This window comes from Pinus tabuliformis, chromosome 8 (assembly GCF_031772625.1).
Source record: "Pinus tabuliformis cultivar Carrire ecotype Pingquan chromosome 8, CPIR1, whole genome shotgun sequence".
NCBI classification, from domain to species: Eukaryota; Viridiplantae; Streptophyta; class Pinopsida; order Pinales; family Pinaceae; genus Pinus; species Pinus tabuliformis.
Window position 1 is genome coordinate 472,555,988 of NC_142294.1, and position 21,512 is coordinate 472,577,499.

The window sequence follows — 21,512 nt, forward strand, 5'->3', positions numbered from 1 at the left end:
TTTGTTCATTAAGTTGTTAATTCGATACTTGTTTAGATGAGTGGTTTAGTTGTATGCAAATAGATGCTCATTATGCATTCTTATATTAGTTTTCAAGATTGTATGCTATGATTGTGTTTGCTTTTCCTTTGTGCAGGAATTGATTTGGAGCTGGCTTTGAAGGAGTTCTTCTTGGTTGCATCGAGATCTCCAAACAAATCTAGAACTTGAGGTAATCCTCTTTCCATACTTTGTTAACTAATATTTGATAGATGACCATGTGTATAACTTGGTAGCTTCTGCAGATAATCTTATAGTCTGTCGAAGGTCCCGGGAAGGCCTTTGAGGGTAGTTTTCATTCTCCATACACCGTGCATTTTACCCCATAGTAGAATTGGCGACTCTGCTGGGGACTATACATCTAGTTCCCAGTTTACCCAGACTCTTCTCTATTCTCTCTTCCTTCCGAGAGCTCCCTATTCTTCAACAATCCTTTTTCTGATCCACCAAATATCTTGCTGCATCCTACTAGTATACATTCATCTCAGAAACTGATCTTGGAAACCCTTGTTGTGAAAGATTTCCCACACTAACGCAGGTTACCAGGCTACACAGAGCTTTATAAAGCACTGTGCCTATGTACAGGGAGCGTTAGTGACCCTACTAACTCTTTGTAGCCACTATTACAGAGCATTAGTCTCCCTTTGTCTTGATTTCCAGTAGTGTCTGTGGACCAAAAGGGATGGAAAATCTTCTCATGGGCTGAAATAAGATCTGTAACTGTATTATGTCAGCAAAATTGGTGTCCTAGAAATTTATTTTTAGGAAAAAGTTTTGGTTTTTCTCTCTTAAAAAACATATTTTCTGAAAGAAAGACTGATAATTTGTGTTCATCCTTCTATTTAAATAGTTGTGAGTTGCTTCATTTTGGTTTTCAGTAGTTGTTAGGAAATATTGGAAAAGAATCTTTTGGTTATGCATGTGTTGAAAGACTATAGATGCACAGATGAATCTATGAATATGCGAAAAAGATGAATATGTAGAATAAAGCTTGTTTGCATCAAATTGATTTTTTCTATTTATTTTATTTTATTTTTATTTATTTATTTATGATTATCATTATTTATTTATTTATATTTATATTTATATTTTACTTTAATTAATTAATTATTATATATATATATATATATATATATATATATATTTTCAGAGCATTGTTTTGCATGATTTATTGAGTCAAGAGTCTCACCATATTTCATACGTCAACACCCCTACTGAAGACAATAATCAAGTACACATAAAATTTACATTAAAATCAATCAGTTACTCTTTTGAGCAAACCAACATTAGCTAGGCTAGGATCTTGGGATAAGCATGTGAGTGAACTGCCCAAGGTTGAAAACCAAAACTAGTGTCATTAACGAGTGAAAAATTCCTTCTGCACTCATATTACTAGGACCACTCCACTAACAACGGAGTGAAATACGAGACAACATCAGACTGTAATTGAAGGTAGCCTGCCTTCTCTTACAAATCCTTTGGGCATTCTGTGTATTGGGGGTCCCTTCGGGGATTTTGGAACTGAGTCGGGGACTCAGGTATCCTGCCCACATAGTGTGCTGTCTACGACTATGTCCCCCCCGGTGATGTCTGTGATTTGAGGTATCTCTAGTGGCCAAACTTATAGGTACTTACACAAGGTGACTGGGACGGGCTGTCCTAGTACCTAACATGGACGGATCTACTCTGTCTTCAGTTTTTGGGAGGGTGCTCATCTTCATGAGAGTACTTGGCCCCTCAATTTGAGGTTTGGGCGAAGCTCTAGAGTAATCATAACCGTACATTTGGCCATCCTTCTCTGTTATTCTTTGAGAGACCGGGTTTCATCTCTAGTGATCGGTGCTTATTAGATGAGGTAATTTCCCTCTGTTTGCTGATTGATATATTTAGTGTATTTTTTATATTTTTAGGTACCTGAGTGCTATCATTTGAGATTTTAAAAGAAGATCACGATAAAAATTTATTGATAAAATTAATGGTCACCGTGGCTACATCCGGCCCTCGTTGTCACTCTAGACGATTGTTAGGACTTCCTCCACTCATTATGGAAGATCCGCCGAGTTCCACTGAACCAGATTCCTCATCTTCGAGGGATTAGTCTCCTAGATCTCACACGAGATCTATTTGGACAATCGACGATTCAAGTTTTCTGGAGGATTTCTTCACCAAGGGATTTCTTCCCCCCTTTAACCCTCCGCTCACGGATCCGTTGGAACCTGTCTTGGCTCCTGTGGTACCTGTACTTCTTGCTTCAGTAGTTGGAACATTTCCATCTATCCAGTCGACGCCTAACGGGTTGTGGAACTTTAGGGACACTTTTGGTCCTTCACCACTCCCCCAGTCGACAGTCATCACAACACCAGTAATGTGGAATCCCGCTATCCCATTTGTCCCAGGTACAACCACTCACATGACACCCTCTATGAGTGGAACCTAGCAAATGCCAGGTTCCACCCCTATGGTGCCAAACTGCATACCTTCGACAAGTGCCACATATAGTGCTCCATATAACACTCAATGTGGCACTATGGGCATGGTTCCCATTTACCAACAACATGGTTGACCGCCAATGTACAGTTCAAACCCCCAGATTCATATATCTTGGGGGGTTCCCAATATGCACATGCCGGTAGGGAACGTAACAGTTCCCCCTCCGTTCTCAGGCATGCATGGTCAGTCGCTAATTGACATGAGCATTCCCTCTGTCAATCAAGGACAAATGGTTAGTTCTGTGTCGGGTGGGAATCCTCAAGGGGTTCCCAACCAGTCCATGGGGGCACCCTACTCACATCTTCAAATGAGTCAAGGGGGCACCACTTATATTGGGGGAAATTTCATACCCCAGTATCAAAATCCTCATGGAAATCCACTCTACAACACCATACCTCAAAGCAACTGCTACACCACGCAACCCATGTATAATATGGGGAACCAAATGATGGGAGGAGCACAAAGCTCCTCAAGTCATCCGTCATCACCATGGTCCAAGTCAGGGGCACCTAACTCTCTGCCTTTCTTGGCAACGTTGGATATACTCGACTTATACAAGTTAACAAACGACCCCATCTATCACAACTTACAATGGCCGCCAATCCTGCATAAAATACCAACGGACATCCCAAAGTTCGATGGAAAACAAGGGGAGGATCCGGGCACCCATATCACCACCTACCATCTCTGGTGTGTTTCAAACTCTATGGTGGATGATAGTGTCCAGTTACATTGTTTTCCCCGCACCCTCACTGGCAACGCAGCAATATGGTATATTGAGTTACCACGTGCGTTAGTAAACACCTTTGACACTTTAGCGATGGAATTCCTAAAGCACTTCCAGTTACCTATCCACTATGAGATTGGGACAAAGCTCCTCACTTCCTTTCGTCAGGATACCGCCACCCACATCTCCGATCATATTCATGAAAGGAGACGTAGGCGGAGGTTAGTAAACGCTCCCCTCCCAGACTTTCTCTTAACGGACTGGTTCTGTAGGTCCTTACTTCAAATCACTAGAGATGTCGCTCTAAGTGGCATGGTCATAGAAGACCAATACATACGTCATGCCCAGCACTTAGATTTGATATATTCACAGTCTGGCACTCTTTACAACATAATCCCCAATGCTCCTGGTAACCCCAATGCTTCCGCCACTCAGCACCCTGGAGTGCACGCCGACTGGATTGTCGGTGTAGCCTCTGGGGCTGCTGTAAAACAACTCAGTGGTCACATTGCCAAGCTGGTAGTGGACCCCTGTACCAATACGAAAACTCTTCCTACCACCGAGATAAACTCTGTGCAGTCTACAAAAAATCTTAGTGGTAAGAAAAAGAAGAATAAGAAAAAGACCGCTCCTTCTGAGGAGCAATCAACAAAGTAGCCAAACCCAAAACAGAAGCTCATTGCGCCTACTGACGATTGAAAGGATAAATCCACCACATTTTCTTGCAAAATCTGTGCTGAAGACCATATGACCTATTGCTGTTTGCGTCTTCAGGAATGCAAAGAATACATTGCTAGAAAGGATACTGGCCGGACCCCTGCTGTCCTAAAAAATCCTTTCCCCACTCAACAGTAGCAAAACCTTATTGCAAACCAACCACAAACCCCGCAAGGGGGCAACGATGGTTCATAGCATCCTTCAGCTAATTAAGGATCTTCTACCATTTTCACATTCGAAATGATAGAACTTGCCACAAGAGCCAAATCTTATGGATCTCTTGTCGCTCCTGTAGCAGAACCATCCTTAGGTCAAAACCCACCGTCGCCCAACAATTTTCATATCGAAAGGATAGTTGAGGACCTTATAATTCGACTTCCAAAAGGGAAACTTCGAGGTACAATGCACAATACATCTGCACGTGCCACCCAACACTACAACATTGTAGAGGATTTGGCGCAAGCACCGTCAGCTATGTTAGCGCTTGAAGTATTACAAACATGCCCCACACAATGGAAGGCTTTGCTTTCGGCGAGGTATTGACCCAATGGATTCCATGCTTGCTATTTTCGACATGGACAAGTGTAAACCTCCCCTTTCTCACCAGCTTGCACTCTAGGTGCATATAACTTCGAAAGGTAAAGGTATACACAGAACTGTAATCGACGAAGGTGCTTCTACCTGCGTCATTTCGGCTTCATGTTGGTTCACCCTAGGTTCTCCAACCCTATCCCCACCGTCGAACTCCCTGAAATCTTTCGACGACCACACCTTTATCCCAAAAGTATACCTAGCCAATTTCCCCATCACTTTGTGTGGGAAAACCACAATGGTGGACATAGAAGTCGTAGACAAAAAACTCGACTATAATCTCTTGCTGGGTCACAGTTGGACATATGCCATGATGACCGTCGTATCTACTGTCTTTCGCATCATCCAATTCCCATTGGATGGAAAGGTAGTTATAGTAGATCAATTGTCTTTCTGCACCCCTGATTATTCACCATTACCAAGTGGCTCAATACCCCTAGTAGGAGGTGGAACTGACTCTTATGCTAGTTTAGGTACCAGTCTACTGAAGGCTTCTTCCCTCATGGGTTGTTTTCCTCTTCAGCCACCGAAGTTTTAATAGATGGTCAATATGATTTAATCTATTCCTCATGAACAGACCGATCCATGGATCCTACCGGCTCCTTCAGACATTGACACTTACGGAGAACAAATGCTGCTGTCACCAGCTGAGTTGGCCTGTGAAGCCATTCAAATTGCATTCGAATCTCCAGTCACTTTGGTTTCGCCCAACAGTACCACTGCCCCTCCCATAAACGCTCCTTCTTTAGATCCACTCAATCAAGTTCTACCTAAGGACAAAGCTATTAGAGATATCATGAGTTTAGAAGAGTGACCTTGGGAGGACTCGTGCCATCGTGTTTCGATATCTGATTCGGACATGATGCCTCTTCAAATTCTGTTACCTGACACACATGAAATCTTTTCCTCACCCTATATGATCCTCCAAACTTTGGAGGCGGAAGGAAACATGGGAAATATTTCAAAAACATTGCTCATCAATATTTTTGTCATGACAAGCATCGTGGAAAATATACAGGTTGGAACCAATCGCAATCCTGAGGAAATTGTGAGCTTCACCTACCCGTTTAGGGATTTTCACGATGTTTTCCCTTGGTATTATGAGGAAATGCATGGCATAGACCCTTCTATTTTCAAGCATGAGATCAAGGAAGATTGAGCATTCTTTTTATGGCATTTTTCTTGCTCGTTAATCCAAAAAAATCCTTGAGTCTCCTTCGTTAGGTTCATTAAACTACCATGAAGAAGATTGAGCATTCTTTTTATGGTATTTTTCTTGCTCGTTAATCCGAAAAACCTCGAGTCTCCTTATTTGGGCTCGTTAAAATACTCCAACAAAGATATAGGGCACTTTTAGAGATATTTTATTGCTCTTTAAAAAATATAAACATCTCCGAGTGTTCATCGTTAAGCTCATTAAATCTTTGTGACGATGGTTAGAGCACTTTTTGTGGTATTTTATTGCTCTTTAAAAAATAAGAAACATCTCCAAGTTTTCATCATTGTGCTCGTTAAATCCATACAACGAAGCTCTGAGCAACTCTTTTTTGATCTTTTTCCAGCTCATAAACTGAAAAAGACCAAAGGAGCATTCTTTTTAGGCGCTTTTTTCTTGCTCTTTAAACTGAAAAAATCCCGAGCTTAGTATTTCGGCTCGTTAAACTTGATGAAGATGACCCGAGCATTCTTTTAGGTACTTTTCTCGCTCGTTAAACTGAAAAATCCCGAGTTTTTGTTACCGGGCTCGTTAAAAATATATGGCAGCAGCAAGAGCACTTTCTTTTTTGGGACTATTTCTCGCTCTTAAATAAAAAAGTCCCCAAGTTTTTCCCCTCCTTCGAGCTCGTAAAACTATGAAGAAGGGATGAGCCATTCTTTTCCCTCTTTTTCTCGCTAACTGAATTAAAAAAGATACCCTGAGTTTTCTTCATCTGACTCATTAAAATTTTTGATGAAGATGTTGCGTTTGTTGTCGTGTGACTCATTAAAAATTCACGATGAAAAACGAGTTTAGTCCGTCGCCTCGTACTCGTAACAAAATGAGGTTGACATCTATTTAAAGTAGGTTTCTCTTTATCCGGGTTCAATAGATTAACTAATGGAAAACTAACCAATCTGGGTATACTATTAAACTTTTGTCGCACCCGGTTAACAAATATGACAAAGAGACCACCATGGAGTCTCTCTTTACGATATTTTCAGACTCTCTAAATATGAATAGACCACTGAGTTGTCTAGTCTGGACTCTTTAAATTACACAGATAAGATATAGAGTCGTTCTTTTTACGGTACTTTTCAGACTCTTAAAACATGAAAAAATCGACGAGTTTGCCTGTCTGGACTCATTAAACTAATCATATAGGGAAAAGAGTCATTATTTATGTGGTCCTTTTCAGACTCTTTAAACATGAAAATACCGATGAGTTTACCTGTCTGGACTCATAAAATTAATCAGATGGGGAAAGTGGACAATACAACTGTATTCCGTATTTGAAAGCATGGTTTGGCAGCAGTCATTCCCTTGAACATGGCACTCCCTTAGAAAAACCTTCCTTTTGATGGCCTCTCAATATGAACCCTACCATTCTATGAGTTTTAGCCTATATACCCTGATGTAATTACGTCTCTATATCCTAACACTCTGTAGTGTTCATGAGTCAAGTGTTGTCTGGTTAAAACTGTTGTCGTGCCTTCTATTGTTCAAGGGTTACCCATTTGTTTCCTCCATCAACCGATCAAACATATCCTTTCATCATGCCCTCCATTGTTTAGACCCAAATTCTCAAAAGATTCCTCAAAAAACAAAATCATTCTTGTCCCGTTTCGTGTCGATTGATGTAGGACACATTATTGCCTACCTTTTGACAGGTTTCTTCCTATCGACTTCAACACTCTATCTAGGAAGATAACCTAGAAACACATTTAGTGCCTTGGTACTTGTAGACATTAGTGGCAGGTTACCTTGTGTTTGATCAGGGGTTCTCATTATTGGCTCCTGGTTAAGCGATTCTACGGGTGTTCGATGACAAAGAAATCTTTCACACTCGCTAGTTTGTACTGTGCATCTTGGAGACCATCACCATTATCGGTGGCCTTCCTTGCATCTGTTAATGGTCTCCATTATTGACTAGTAATCAGATGATTTCGTGCATGTTCGACATCAACACATATTTTTCGCATGCATCGATCTATGCTATTCGGTGAAGCGGAAATCAAGACCTTGGGTAGAGGTTTGCATCATTCAACCTTGTTTCCTCTCCCAAGCTGCGGATATTGTTTTTTGGAGACAAATTTTTTAGGATGACTCTATTATGACATTGGATCCGCTTTGTGCTTATTGGCGGCCAACGTTGTTATATCTCTTCGAAGAAAGATTACTCTGACATAGCTACTGAGCATGGGAATGCCCGACTCAGGACATGATTTTAGCAGTTATATATATATATATGTGTTGTATCAGGTTTTCCTTGCAGCCCGAAGCTTCTCTCTCTCTACAAATTTTGATAGAAAATTATAGTTTTAGTAAAGTATTTTGGCCATCGTCTTTGCCTCTGATCTCATACTTTAGGGGGCATCTATTATACAACAAAATGACCTCCTCATCAACTCAGAGGTGAAATACAGCATGACTGAAGCAAAGACCACAATTGCAGGCCTTGACTCTACACTAACGCTGGTTACACACTGTAAACCTGCTTTATAAAGCTTGTTACCGAGCCTAAGGGTGCGTTAGTGACCTTGCTAACTCAAGTTGTTAGACTAGGGGCAGCGTTAGTGAAACTAAGGGAGGTTCAATAGGTCAAACTAACGAATCTGCTCACAAATATCTAGATTTTTATCCCTAAATTTTCTCAAGAAAAGGAAGGAAATTCCCAAAAATCAAACTATTTGGGGAAATTCCAATCTAAAAAATAAGGCAAATGGGAAAGAGCTGGAAAACAAGGCAGGTCCATTGCTTTTTCCCTAATGAACTCTATGAAGACCTTGGCAACCCTATTTCGATTGCTATATAAGCAGTGGGAGGGCCATTGTGAAAGGGGTCAGGGCATTTGAAAGGATAGCCTACTAAGTTGTTGTGAACTGTCATATACTTGAAGAAGTGAGTTGAAAGAGAGAGAGAGAGAGAAGAAGAAGGGGCAAGGGAAGACTGATACAAAGGATGGTTGTAATCACTCTTTTGTTATTAATACAGAACTGCAGTTGTGTTCCCTACTGCATAGTGTCGGTAACCTTCGTTCATTAAGTTGTTCATTCGATACTTGTTTAGATGAGTGGTTTAGTTGTATGCAAATAGATGTTCATTGTGCATTCTTATATTAGTTTTCAAGATTGTATACTGTGATTGTGTTTGCCTTTCCTTTGTGCAGGAATTGATTTGGAGCCGACTTTGAAGTAGTTCTTCTTGGCTGCATCGAGATCTCCAAACAAATCTAGAAGGAGACTTGAGGTAATCCTCTTTCCATACTTTGTTAACTTATATTTGATAGATGAACATGTGTATAACTTGGTAGCTCCTGCAGATAATCTTACAGTCCATCGAAGGTCCCAGGAAGGCCTTTGAGGGTAGTTTCTATTCTCCATACACCGTGCATTTTACCCCATAGCAATAACCCTAACATTTTCTGGAGAAAGGGAGTCACTATAGCCACAAGAAGGAAATGTAAAGAACCTTCCCAAGTAGGAAGTCACCACAAACATTATTTGTAAGACTTCTCCACATGTGCATTCTATATTAATAAAAAACCTAAATTCATTGGTATGGAAATTTTATGATTGTGGTATATTTTGGATTTTGTATTTGGTGCAAATTTTATATTCTATTTTATTTATGATGGTTTGTTTTCACAATATATTCATAATCACAACTTATAGGGCTTTAACCCTCATTATTGATGTTAGCCTACTAAAACCAAAGTAGGAAAGGTTTCTTGCTAACCCTTGTGTAGGAAATGGTTTATTGAGTTAATTAAAAAAATGGGTAAAATAATAAGAAATGATTAATAAACAAATGGGTTTATTAAATTACTTCTAGGTGAAGTGGTGAAATAAGTTAGAAATAATTTATAAATAATGATTTAATAAATTATTTCCATGAGAATATTTAGACGATTAAGGAATAATCAATAAATAAATGATTTATTGAATTATTCATATGAAAATGGAAAATGTGAGCGAAAATATTTTTAATTACTTTTACTTTAATGGGTAAACATATAAGAACAACATAAATTTATGAAATTATATGTTATTTTTGTGTGGGTAAATTAATGAATGGAAATAACTTAGGAAAAGTGGTTCCTTAGGATATTTCTTTAGGTGAAAGTGGGTTTTAATGTGTAAAAACCCATACCACATGGTGCATTTCGATCCACCTTGTGAATTATGCCCAGGTGATCACTTTTTATGTGATAACAAGTCCACACCTTAACTATCCATGTCAATAACCCCTCACATATGGATATGAGATTTTCCATATCTCACCATTATAAGATCTTCCAAATACCCAAGCCATACTCAAACCTTCAAATCTATTTGGATACCCAAACCTTTAAATATATCCATTTACTCAAACCTACAGATCTATCTAGATACTCCTGACTCCTTTGCATCTAGTCAGATTTGGGCCTTCTTCTTGTTCAACCTCATTAAAAATATATATATTAGGATCTATGGATTTATGAATTTTTTAAATTCAATTGAATCCATTAAGATTTGGAAAAACCCCAAATCCACATCTCACAAAATTGCAAATTTGTGGATCCTCGAATTACACATCACCTCTACCATGCAGTGTCACATTAACTATCACATCATCTCCTTTAGCACATAGTGCTGCACTAGATGCCATGAGGCATACTCGATTAACATGCCACATGTCTTGGACCCATCCTTGGTGCCATGTCAATGTGACACATCATCATGTCACATCAAAAACCATATACTCATAAGGTATATGAGTTCTCACATGTGCTCCACATAACTTATGGATGGAATTCTCTGTTGGATTTTATATTTGAGTTTTTCTAGAATTTCTAAATGCTTGGATATCTAGATATTTAGGTATCCAAAACAACCAATTTTTTCTAGACCCATTTTAATTGTGATGTGAGGATTTTTCCAACTCCAAGGTTCCATTGTTGCAGGTTTCACTACTCGGGCCATCCAATACCCATGGTTTTGGATAAGGTGCACTAATAAGGTTTTCCAGATGCTTGAATATCAATGTTATTTGAATTTATAGAACATCCTCACTTCTTGATATTGCATTCATCAATGATATATATATCTATATATCTAGAACATACTCAACTGTCTGCTATAACTAGATCCCAACCTTCAATTTTTTCCATCCTATGGTCACGAATCCTACTAGGAGATATGGCTAGGGGACAAGGCCATGCACTTTAACCCCAAAATTTCCAAGTAATTAAAGGGTTTTGATAGAATTTCTCCACTTTCTCAAGGATTAGAATTGATTTCAACATGGGCTAAACTTGTCCAAAATAATTTTGAGGATACATAGACCTTGTACATCCTAAAAAAGGCAAATCAACCCTTCGTCCAAAACTGAGATACTTCTTAATAAGTCAAAGAGATGACAAATGGTCAAACTTACAACTTCACCCAACTGAGTGAGATTCTTCTCACTCCCGAGGGAATTTGAATTCACCCTTCATACTCAAAATCTTAAAAATAAAGAGGCTATCTCATTAATTATCTCTTATAGGAAACAAGGTCCCCAATAAAGGGATAATCTCCAAGTATTAGGATCTCTAAATGGGGATACAACACAAAAGTTGTAGAAATTAATGTGTAGATTTGAAATGGCTCATGAAATTTACTAAATCACAAGACTCGAAGCTACTCTACTGATCTACAGTAGTTAATTCACAATCTAGAACACAAATCATAGACATACAAAATGAAACATCACACATGCACACATATTTATGTAGGGGAAAGAAACTACTCAAAACCCATTTCTATTTGTATTGCATTAATCAAGAATAGAGATGAAATACATATGCTTTCTCAAGCCTGAGCACAACCTGCAAGGGTATAGTCTATCCCTCTGCCTGACTAATTGACTATGGCCAACAATTAGCCAATTTTCAAGCCCTACAAGATCCTATTACCTTACACTATTCCTTGAGGAATGAAGCCCCTATTAGTTAGGAAATTCCTAAATTGGATTGCACAATTCCTCTAGTTTCTTCCTCAGACTACATGCACCACCTATACACTTGGAATAGTCTACAATTGATAGTACAATGCCTTGGAATTTCCATCTAAACTAGGTAACTTGAATTCTCTGCATGCATGAGCTACTTTAGGATGATTTATTAGTTATTTGGATGATCGCTAAGTGTGGTTGAAGTCAAACTTCCACAACTTCACCTTCCACTAGTTCCTCCAACAGTTAGAACTAGTTTAACTGACCATAACTGAATTTAACTGAATTAAATTTCTACAACTGAAATTAACTCAACCTAGGCTTCTAAAATTTAGGAATCACCACACACAACTGAACTACATGCCCTTAAATCGAATTAACTGATCTAGACTCCTATTTTTTAGGAATAAACTCAAGTAAATTTAAATTCAACTCATTAACTCGAATTGAGTGTTCTTAATTGAGTGACAAAGCCATGTCACCTCAGTTAACTCCTCCAAGTTGTCTGTTGATGTATAATTTCAAATTTCCTCAATTTGATTAAGGAAAAATCAAAATTGAGGCTTTCTTGCTGCATTTTCAACACTCCCTCTGAGCAAGAAAGGGATTATCAACCACCCCTATCATGTACCAAAAGAATTTACTTGCATGCAACTCCTCTCACTGTTGTTGTTACTACTGCAACATCTACAAGTGAGAAGCATCCAAAAAAACATTGAATCAATTGTGTCTGCAATTGTCTCCTGGGAAAACTGTGATACTATTGACTCTGCTACTAAGCCTCCTAATCTGCTATCAACACTCTTCATTCCTCAAAATATGAATGACACTAATCCTCATGTTACTAAATACTCTAGATCCTTGTATCAAGGTAATGATCCATTAGGAGAATTCCTCAATGGACCCTGCATAACTTTTTACAACCCTTGGACTAGGGCTTGACATCACCCCACCTCACACTTGGATGTATGGATGCATGTGCTCCATCTTCCCACTTAGCTTGAACTCTCCCCCTACTAGAGGTCTTTGCTTGAGTGGATGTCTCCACTCTAACTCCTGTCTTCTTCTCCATTTGTGGCTGCTCCACAACTTATTGAGGCTACTTCTAAGGCTCAATTTTGAGAGGTAAATCATGCTCCCTTTCAACCACCATGTCTCTAACGCTTGCCTTTCTCCTTAAGGATTTGCATTCATCTTATACCTCAAGTGCATATAGGTTCTTGAATCGAGCACCAATTTGTTTCACCTACCCTATGGCTATGTGTCTCAGTACTTCTTTCCCCTTGCTGAAGATCACATTGTAATCATAGTCTTCCAACACTGCTACAAAGATGATATTTTTATTTACTATTGGAGCGAACATGAAAACCTTGAGTCTGAGAGGAGATCCCAAATCCCTTTGAAAGGTTATTGTGAGGATCTCGATAGAATTGTACCTTTTGTCGTCTCCAAAATCAATGTTAATCTTGAAATCTTTCTCCTCCAAGTCACTGGAAAATTATCTATTCCTTGTCATGTGGAACGGAGCACCAATGTCCAGGTATTGCACCTCCCCATCATGGTTCTTTCCATGCATGTGATGAGAGTGAAGTCAAGCTTGAAATGTGAAGCCAAAGCTTCACTTGCTGCTGCTACTCCAGGCTCCTTATTTCTTGCCTTCTTGTGTGGAAACTTCGTGGCATAGTGCCTGGATTCATGACAATTAAAGCACTTGATTTTTGACAAGTCTTTCTTCTTGCCCTCTTGGCTAGAGTTAGCCTTACCTTGGGAATTCTTCCCCTTGGACTTCATTCCTTTGATGACTAATGAAAATTCATCTTCCTTTTCTTTGGATGAGGTCCCATCTTTGGTATTCCGCCTTATTTCCTCATGTACCAATTCAGACCATAAGCGCTCCCAATTTGGTAGTTTATCACTCCCATTCCTTGAATCTTGGTCGCTGTGCCAGCTCTTGGGAAGGCCCAGAAGGGACTGGCTTACCAAATTATCTTATGTAACAATAACACCAATTTGACCAAGTTCATCATGATGTTGTGTGAACCTGCTCAGGTACTGCGGAATAGTCTCGTTCTTATGCATCTTAATATTTCGAAGTTTATCCTTGAGTGCCAACTTCCTATGGTCATTACTATTCTGTAAAAAATCTGTTAGTGCTTGCCACATTGCATACGAAGTCTCTTTCCCGTGGATATTTGAGACAATGTGGTCTTGTACTCCCTCGACTATGATTCTCCTCGCCTTGGCTACACACTTCTTCCATTCTATTGGATCCTGAGCATCAACTGCAGCTGGTTTCGGGATATCATTATCAATGAATTCCTTCAATCCATTATATTAAAGCACTACCTCCATGCAGTCCTTCCAGGCAACATAATTCAAGATTCACTCAAGGGAATACTCGAGTCTTAGTCCATAGAAATCCATCCTTCTAGCTCTGAAGAATTGATCTTACAAATCTGATCCTCCAAAAATAAAAAAAATTTGAAATTTCTGCTCTACTATGAATCTGACTTTAATATGATGTAGAAATTAATGTGTAGATTCAAAACTGCTCATGAAATTTACTAAATCACAAGACATGAAGCTACTCTACTGATCTATGAAAGTTAATTCACAATCTAGAACACAAATCATAGACATGTAAAAAGAAACATCACAGATGGACAAATATTTATCGGGGGGAAAATAACTAATAAAAACCCCTTCCTATATGTATAACATTAATTAAATAATAGAGATGAAATACATATTCTTGCTCAAGCCTGAGCATGACCTGCAAGTATATAGTCTATCCATCTTCTTGTTTGACTAGCTCTGTCCAACACAACCAATTTTCAAGTCCTCCAAGCTCCTATTTCCTTGCACTATTCCTTGAGGAATTAGGCACCTATTAATTAGGAAATTCCTCAATTGGATTGAGAAATTCCTCTAGGTTCTTCCTCTAACTGCATGCACTACTTGTACACTAGGAATAGTCTACAAGTGATAGACACTTCCTTGGAATCTCCATCTGAATTGGGTAACTCGAATTCTCTGCATGCGTGAGCTATTTTAGGCTGATTGATTAGTTATCTAGATCACTTAGTGGGGTTGAAGTCACACTTCCACAACTTGAACTTCCACTAGTTCCTCCAACAGTTAGAAATAGTTTAACTAACCATAACTGGATTTAACTGAATTAAATTGCTACAACTGAAATTAACTCAACCTAGGCTCCTAAAATTTAGGAATCACTCCACACAACTGAACTTCATGCCCCTAAATTGAATTAACTGAGTTAGATTCCTATTTTTTGGAGTCACGAGTGCATTTTTATGAAACATCATACATTTTCCTTGTAAGTCCATGTTGTAATAGGGAGAGGGAGGTATGAAGTTGAGGATTGCCTCCATCAACATGCCCAACTGAATCTTTTGGATCTCTAATTTGTTGATTTTGCACTCCATTTGGTCCACCTTCTTTCTTTCCTCTTCCTCTACTTCCCATATCATATTATGAACCTCTACTATGTCATCCCACTTGTCCTTCAATTCTAAAATAACCTTTTTGTTCTCCATGAGGGGCATCATCCCCTCCTCATAAGAAGCCAACAAATGTTTCCATTTGTGCTCTTGTGCTTTTATTAGATTTCTAGAGTTTTTGTCATGTATCCCTTTGTCTTCTTGATCTAGGTGGCTCTAGAGAGGCTCAAAAATCAAAGAGGGCTTAGGAAAGGCTCAAAAATAAAATCTTCTATATTGTAGTGAAACTAGGGTCAAATCGAAGAGCTCGTCACAAGATTTCCAACGGTGTAAACAAAACCTCAATGTGACATCGTATGTGAAATTTATGGCCAATCAAAGTTTTAATCAACTAGGCCCATTGGCTAAAGTTAGTAGCTAAATTTGGCGGAGCCACTAAATTTGGAGGAAATTAATGAGGCAATAATTTGTCACTTTGCGGCAATGGTTTTCGGCGGTTGGAACTGGAAAAATTGTTGCCTACTTAAAAAAAGGTCGGTGACCCCTAAAATCTGGCGTGAAAATTTCAAATAATTTATTTTATTTAAAATGGTGTATAGGCCACTAATCGACGGACTCTCCCAACCAAAACTCCACTATATATTATATATAAAATGACCAACAATCATGTCTAATGTGTGATCACCGTGTGGGGGCTGACGGGGATTGACCCTACTTGACCAATTTTACCGACCCACCAATTGGGTGGCCCCATAAAAAAATCACTCACCAGTTAAATAAAATACACCAAGGAAAGGGTGGGCCATGAGTTGGAACCTGAGCCACCCACAACAACTTACCATATTTAACTAATGTGCCAACTCATGCAACTTTGACAATTCTACCCAATTTTTTTATTTAAACCAGAATTTTATCACACAAAGAAAAACATAGGAGTGCACATGCATGCTGAGGTAGTGGAACCATGGCTTGCATGGACTTCAAGAAGAATATTCTTTGATGCAGAGGAGGAATCTTTGAGATTCCTGGGAGGGAAAATTTTCACAGTGCTAGATTCATGCCAAATTTATACTCAAATGAACAAGAATTTCACCAGGAGTCTAATGGCATGATCGGTTTTCTGATATGAGCAATAGAATTTTAGTCAACCTGCAAAACATAATCTTTATGGAACCTTGAGGAATCTTTGAGATTCCCTTGGGGCTTGAAATTAACAGTTTCATAACTAAGTCGACTTTATACTCATTCTTCTCATTTTTTCACAACGAACATGATGATGTGATCAGATTCTTCCATTTAGAAGCTAAATTCTAGTCAACCAGTGAGAAGGAATCTTTGGGGAATCTTTGAGATTCCCAGGGGTCCATATTTTAATCGAATCAGAAAGGGGTCGAGTTTACAGTCATTTTCACGGTTTTTCGCCAAAATTTCAATGGTGCAATCCATTTCTTCGGGAAAGGTGTGCATTTTCAGGCCATCCACATTGAGGAGATCCCAGAGACGTAGCCCACACTGGGTGAAATCCATTATCGATCTGTTGTGTCTTTGCTTCTCATGGTTGTCGTTTATTTCCACTCATTTTATGTATATGAATCTTATGGTTACATGCTATTTTAAATGCAATTCTATATTAATATTTGATGTGAAAAGATCTAGATCACTTCCTTTGTCCTCTTTTCTATTTGGGTGATTTTGTTAGTAGTGGAACTTGTGGTTTGTATTTCCCAGTGTTGCACACATCGCGATAAAATCGCGATTAAATCGCGATTAAATCGTAAAATCGCGATTTTTTTAAATTGCCGATTCAAAGCGCGATTTTTATCCAAAAAATCGCCTCTTTTTTTTTATAGCGATTTTTATCGAAAAAATCGCGATTTTTTCAAAAAATCGCGATTTTTTCGATAAAATCGCGATTTTTTCGCATTAAATCGCGAGGGGCGCGGGCAGCGGGGTTTTATATGGAAAAAACGAAATTTTTTTTATTCATTCAGCAGTCCGCCGCGGAGGAGAAGGAGAAGAAGTGAGGGAGAGGGTTGCCGTCCGTTGTGGGAGCGAATCGAAGCGATTTTAGGAGGAATCCAAGCCAAGATCGCCAATTTGTCCATAAACCAGGTATGTAGATTAATTTTTTTTTGTTTTGGTTCTATAAAAACTTTGTTTTTCATTGTTTTTAAAGAATTTTTGGAAATTTTTCATTGATTTGGGATGGGTTATTTGTTATGACTATGAGAACCAATTTTTGATTTTTATTTTCTCATTTTCTTTAAACATTGTTTATTTTTTTTGATTTTTCATTGTTTTTTGGCATTTGGTTGGGTAACTTGGGTTTAGAAATTGGGATTTTGGAAATAATTAGCTTGTAATTTTGCAAATGCTAAATTGTAATTTGTATTTACTATTATCATTTATGTAATCCTAAATTCTTATTTCCTAATCCTTATTTTTCCATAGGTTTGCAAATTCAAAATTCAAAAACAAACATGCCAAGGAAGTTGGATCCTTTCTGGGAATATGGTGACCCTAAAACTCCGAATGATAGACAAAACTTGTATTGCAAGTTGTGTGGAAAGGAAATATTCGGGGGGGTGTACAGGTTGAAGTTCCACCTTGCACAAATCCCTGGACGTGATGTGGTGCCCTGTCTAAAGACAAATGCTGAAATTATCCAAAAAGCCATGAGAGCATTGGGAGAATTAGAGCACACTAGAGACGCCAAAGAAGAACTCAAAAGGCAACTAAAAAGGTCAGTTGAAGGAAGTGGGCCAAGTGGCACAGGTTCTACTGCAGCGTCAGTCAATCCGGTAGCTGCATCATCATATTTTGTTCCTCGAACCACACCTGGTTCACAACCAACTATTGGTTCAATGCTAAAAAGAACTGAAAAAGAAAAAGCTGACAAGTTGATGACAAAATTTCTCCTCTGGAGTGATATTCCTTTCAGCATTATAAGGAATAATCCATTTTTCCAACCTACTCTTGATGCTGTTGCCAGTGTTGGCCCGGGGTACAAACTCCCTTCTCTTCATGATTTCAGAGGCCGGCTTCTTCAAGATGAAAAGCGTGACTGCACCCAAAGATTGGAGGATTTTAGGGCATCATGGGCACAAACAGGATGCACTGTTATGTCAGATGGTTGGACTGACCAAAAGGGGAGAACCCTTATAAACTTCTTGGTTAGTTGTCCCTTGGGGACTATGTTTATCAAATCTGTTGATGCAACTCATCAAATCAAAGATGCAAAAACTTTATGTGATTTGCTGGATGTGTTTATTTTGGAGGTGGGTGCAGAAAATGTTGTCCAAGTCATAACGGACAATGCTGCAAATTATGTTGCTGCTGGTAGAATGCTTATGGACAGGCATCCTACTTTATTTTGGACACCTTGTGCTGCCCATTGTATTGATTTGATGTTAGAGGACATTGGGAAAATTCCCTTTGTCAAAGAGGTTGTTGACTCATCAAAAAGCATCACAAAATTTATTTACAATCACACATCTGTGCTTAGCTTGATGAGAAAATGCACCAACAACAAAGAGTTGGTGCGCCCCGCCATTACACGGTTTGCGACGAGTTTCATATCTCTTCAATCCCTCTTGAATTCTATGTGGGATTTGAAGAGAATGTTTCTTTCAGAGGAGTGGCGTGCTTCGTCAATGAGCCGCAAACCAGAAGGAGAGGCCGTCTGCAGACTAGTTTCATACCAGGAGGACTTCTGGGCGGGAGTGCAGGAGGTGTGCGCTGTTACAGAACCTTTGGTAAAGGTTCTTCGGTTGGTTGATGGTGAGAAGCCCGCAATGGGCTATTTGTATGAAGCCATGGATAGGGCCAAAGAAGCCATTCGGTCCTACTATGATGACAAGGGAGATGATGGGTTCCAGAGACAACTCCTTCTATGGAAGGTCATTGATGAGCGATGGAACAACACACTCCATCGTCCCATTCATGCTGCTGGCCTTTTCCTGAACCCTGCATTTTCTTATGCATGTGGGTTTAATTTTGATGTTGAGGTCGTGGAAGGATTATTAACCTGTGTCCAGAAGATGGTGAGAACTTCAGAAGAACGTATGGAGGTCTCTAGACAAATTGAGCAATATAAGTTGTCAGCTGGCACATTTGGCTTTGAGATGGCTGTCATTGATAGGACGGTTAAAATGCCAGGTATTTTTTAGTTTGTACTATGTAGTATGTACTTTGTAACTTTGTTTCAAATTTCATTGTTTCTTCAAATTCCATTTTTTTCTTATGTTTATTTAAAATTTTCTTTGTAATTTTGTTGTAGACGCATGGTGGAAGATGTATGGTGGCAGAGTCCCCCTTTTGCAAAATCTTGCCGTGCGGATCCTCAGCCAAACATGCAGCTCCTCGGGATGTGAGCGCAATTGGAGTGTATTTGAAAAAATACACAACAAGAAGCGCAATAGGTTAACACTTAAACATTTAAAATATTGCAAATTTCCAAATAAATTTTTGAATTCATTAAAGTTTTAAACAATATTTTTTTTATAATATTAATTATTAATTTATTATTTCATGAGCTTTGTACAGGTTGGAGTCCCATAGACTTAATGACATGGTCTATGTCTACTACAATCTTCGATTGTGGGTGAAACAACTAGAGAAGACACCTGATACGGAAGCCATCTCATTGGATGGGATTGACACCACTGCTGAATGGAGGGTTGAGACCGAGAGGCCTCTCATGGATCCCACTGAGGATTGGTTAGTGCAGGATGAGGGGGAGGAGGAGGGGGAGGAGGAGGAGGAGGAGGAGCAGGAGCAGGAGCAGGAGGAGGAGGAGTTGGAGGAGCAGGAGGAGGAGGTGACACCGCCTACCCGGGCTACCCGGGCTACCACTACCACCAGTAGAGGACGTGGTCTCCGTCCACCTCAGCCTCCTGTAGCTGCTACTACTAGTTCTTCAGCTTCTAGAGCACGTCAGACTCCACTGCCATTTCCACCACCACAGGCACCAGCTTCTACATCTAGAGGGAAAGAGAAAGTTGTGCCATTTTCTCGCAAGAGGGGCAGAGGAAATCAATAGGATTAGACTTTCATTTTATTGTATATGACATTATGACATGATGAGATACATTATCATATTTTTTGTTGATATTTTGAGGCTGAGTTGGACTTGGGACTCAGGACTTACTATTCAGGACATGATTCAATGTTATGTGTGATTTTAGCGCTAGAAATGATATTGAACATCTTATATATTAGTTTTTTTATCATATTTATGTGTCAATGTATTTATTTTATGTTGTAGATGGTTTAGATATTAAAAAAATTGAAAAAAATTGAAAAAAAATGAATATTTTTGTGCTAAACGATTTTTTCCCGCTTTTTTCCGATTTTTTCCCGATTTTAACGATTTTTTCCGCTTTTTTCCCGGCGCCGATTAAATCCCGATCGCGATGTGTGCAACATTGGTATTTCCACATCTTTCTTTCCTTTTTCTCCATCCCGGGTTATCTCCTTTTATTGTGTAATAGATTCCTTGGAAACAAGAGAATATGATACCTGTGATAGATATTCCAATCCTTTGAAGGGTTTCCCTCCATTTGATTATTTTCTCATCATTTTGATCATGGTTTTCATTTTCCTATTTTTCATTCTAAGCAATTTATTTTATCGAATGAGTGATGCATATATAGGTAAAGAGTGAAAATGTATTAAGTCTTTAGACTTCCTAGGAGCAACAAAAATTGTTTCTATAGTGTTAGTAGCACTGGTCTCCATAGGGGTGGAAACCCATGTGTCCACATGAGTGGCATCCTCATTTTCAGAATATACCTTAAATAGGGTAACAAGTCATTCTATAAGAGTGCTCCTTACTGGTTCATATGGAGGAGAAGGGTCATCCATTCCCAAATTTTTAAATCCCAGGTCACCTTCCCCCATTGGTCCTTGTGTATTAGCAGTGGTGGCATCTTCCTTTTGCTTTGTAATTTTTCTACCCCTGTTGGTTCTTGTGGAGCAGGAGGGGCTTGAGTTGTGGAAAGATTGTACCAAGTTCTTTTCTTTGGAACATGGGGTGGTCTTTTTGAAAACCATCTTACTCTTTTGGTAGCTAGCTTACTGCTGATTATTTCTACATTAGGGCCACTTTTTTTATGGAGTTGTAGTGCTCGACCCTTCTCCTTTGTCAGGTACTAGTGGTTATTTTGTGGCCAAGGGAGTCACTACAATGTAACCTTCCCTACAGTTGTACTATCATCACTAATAAGTGTAATTGCAGCAACTACGAGTTCATGTGGCACAATTACAATCACTAGAATTGTAATGATTTCTACCCACATTCTTCCTTCCTTTT

The 21,512-nt window shown here is 39.0% G+C and overlaps 1 protein-coding gene across 1 annotated transcript; it reads left to right on the forward strand.

Annotated features, from left to right (window-relative positions):
* Positions 1–17,708: 17,708 nt before the first annotated feature.
* LOC149236110 (uncharacterized) lies at positions 17,709–20,413 on the forward strand. The gene is made up of 2 exons (XM_089461508.1): positions 17,709–19,620; positions 19,745–20,413. The coding sequence occupies exon 1, from the start codon at positions 17,875–17,877 to the stop codon at positions 19,366–19,368; it is 1,494 nt and encodes a 497-aa protein (XP_089317634.1). The 5' UTR covers positions 17,709–17,874; the 3' UTR covers positions 19,369–19,620; positions 19,745–20,413.
* The last annotated feature ends 1,099 nt before the right edge of the window (positions 20,414–21,512 follow it).

Excerpts from the sequence above, each read along its gene's own strand:
- LOC149236110 (XM_089461508.1), top strand. The coding sequence starts at position 17,875 with ATGAGAGCATTGGGAGAATTAGAGCACACTAGAGACGCCAAAGAAGAA.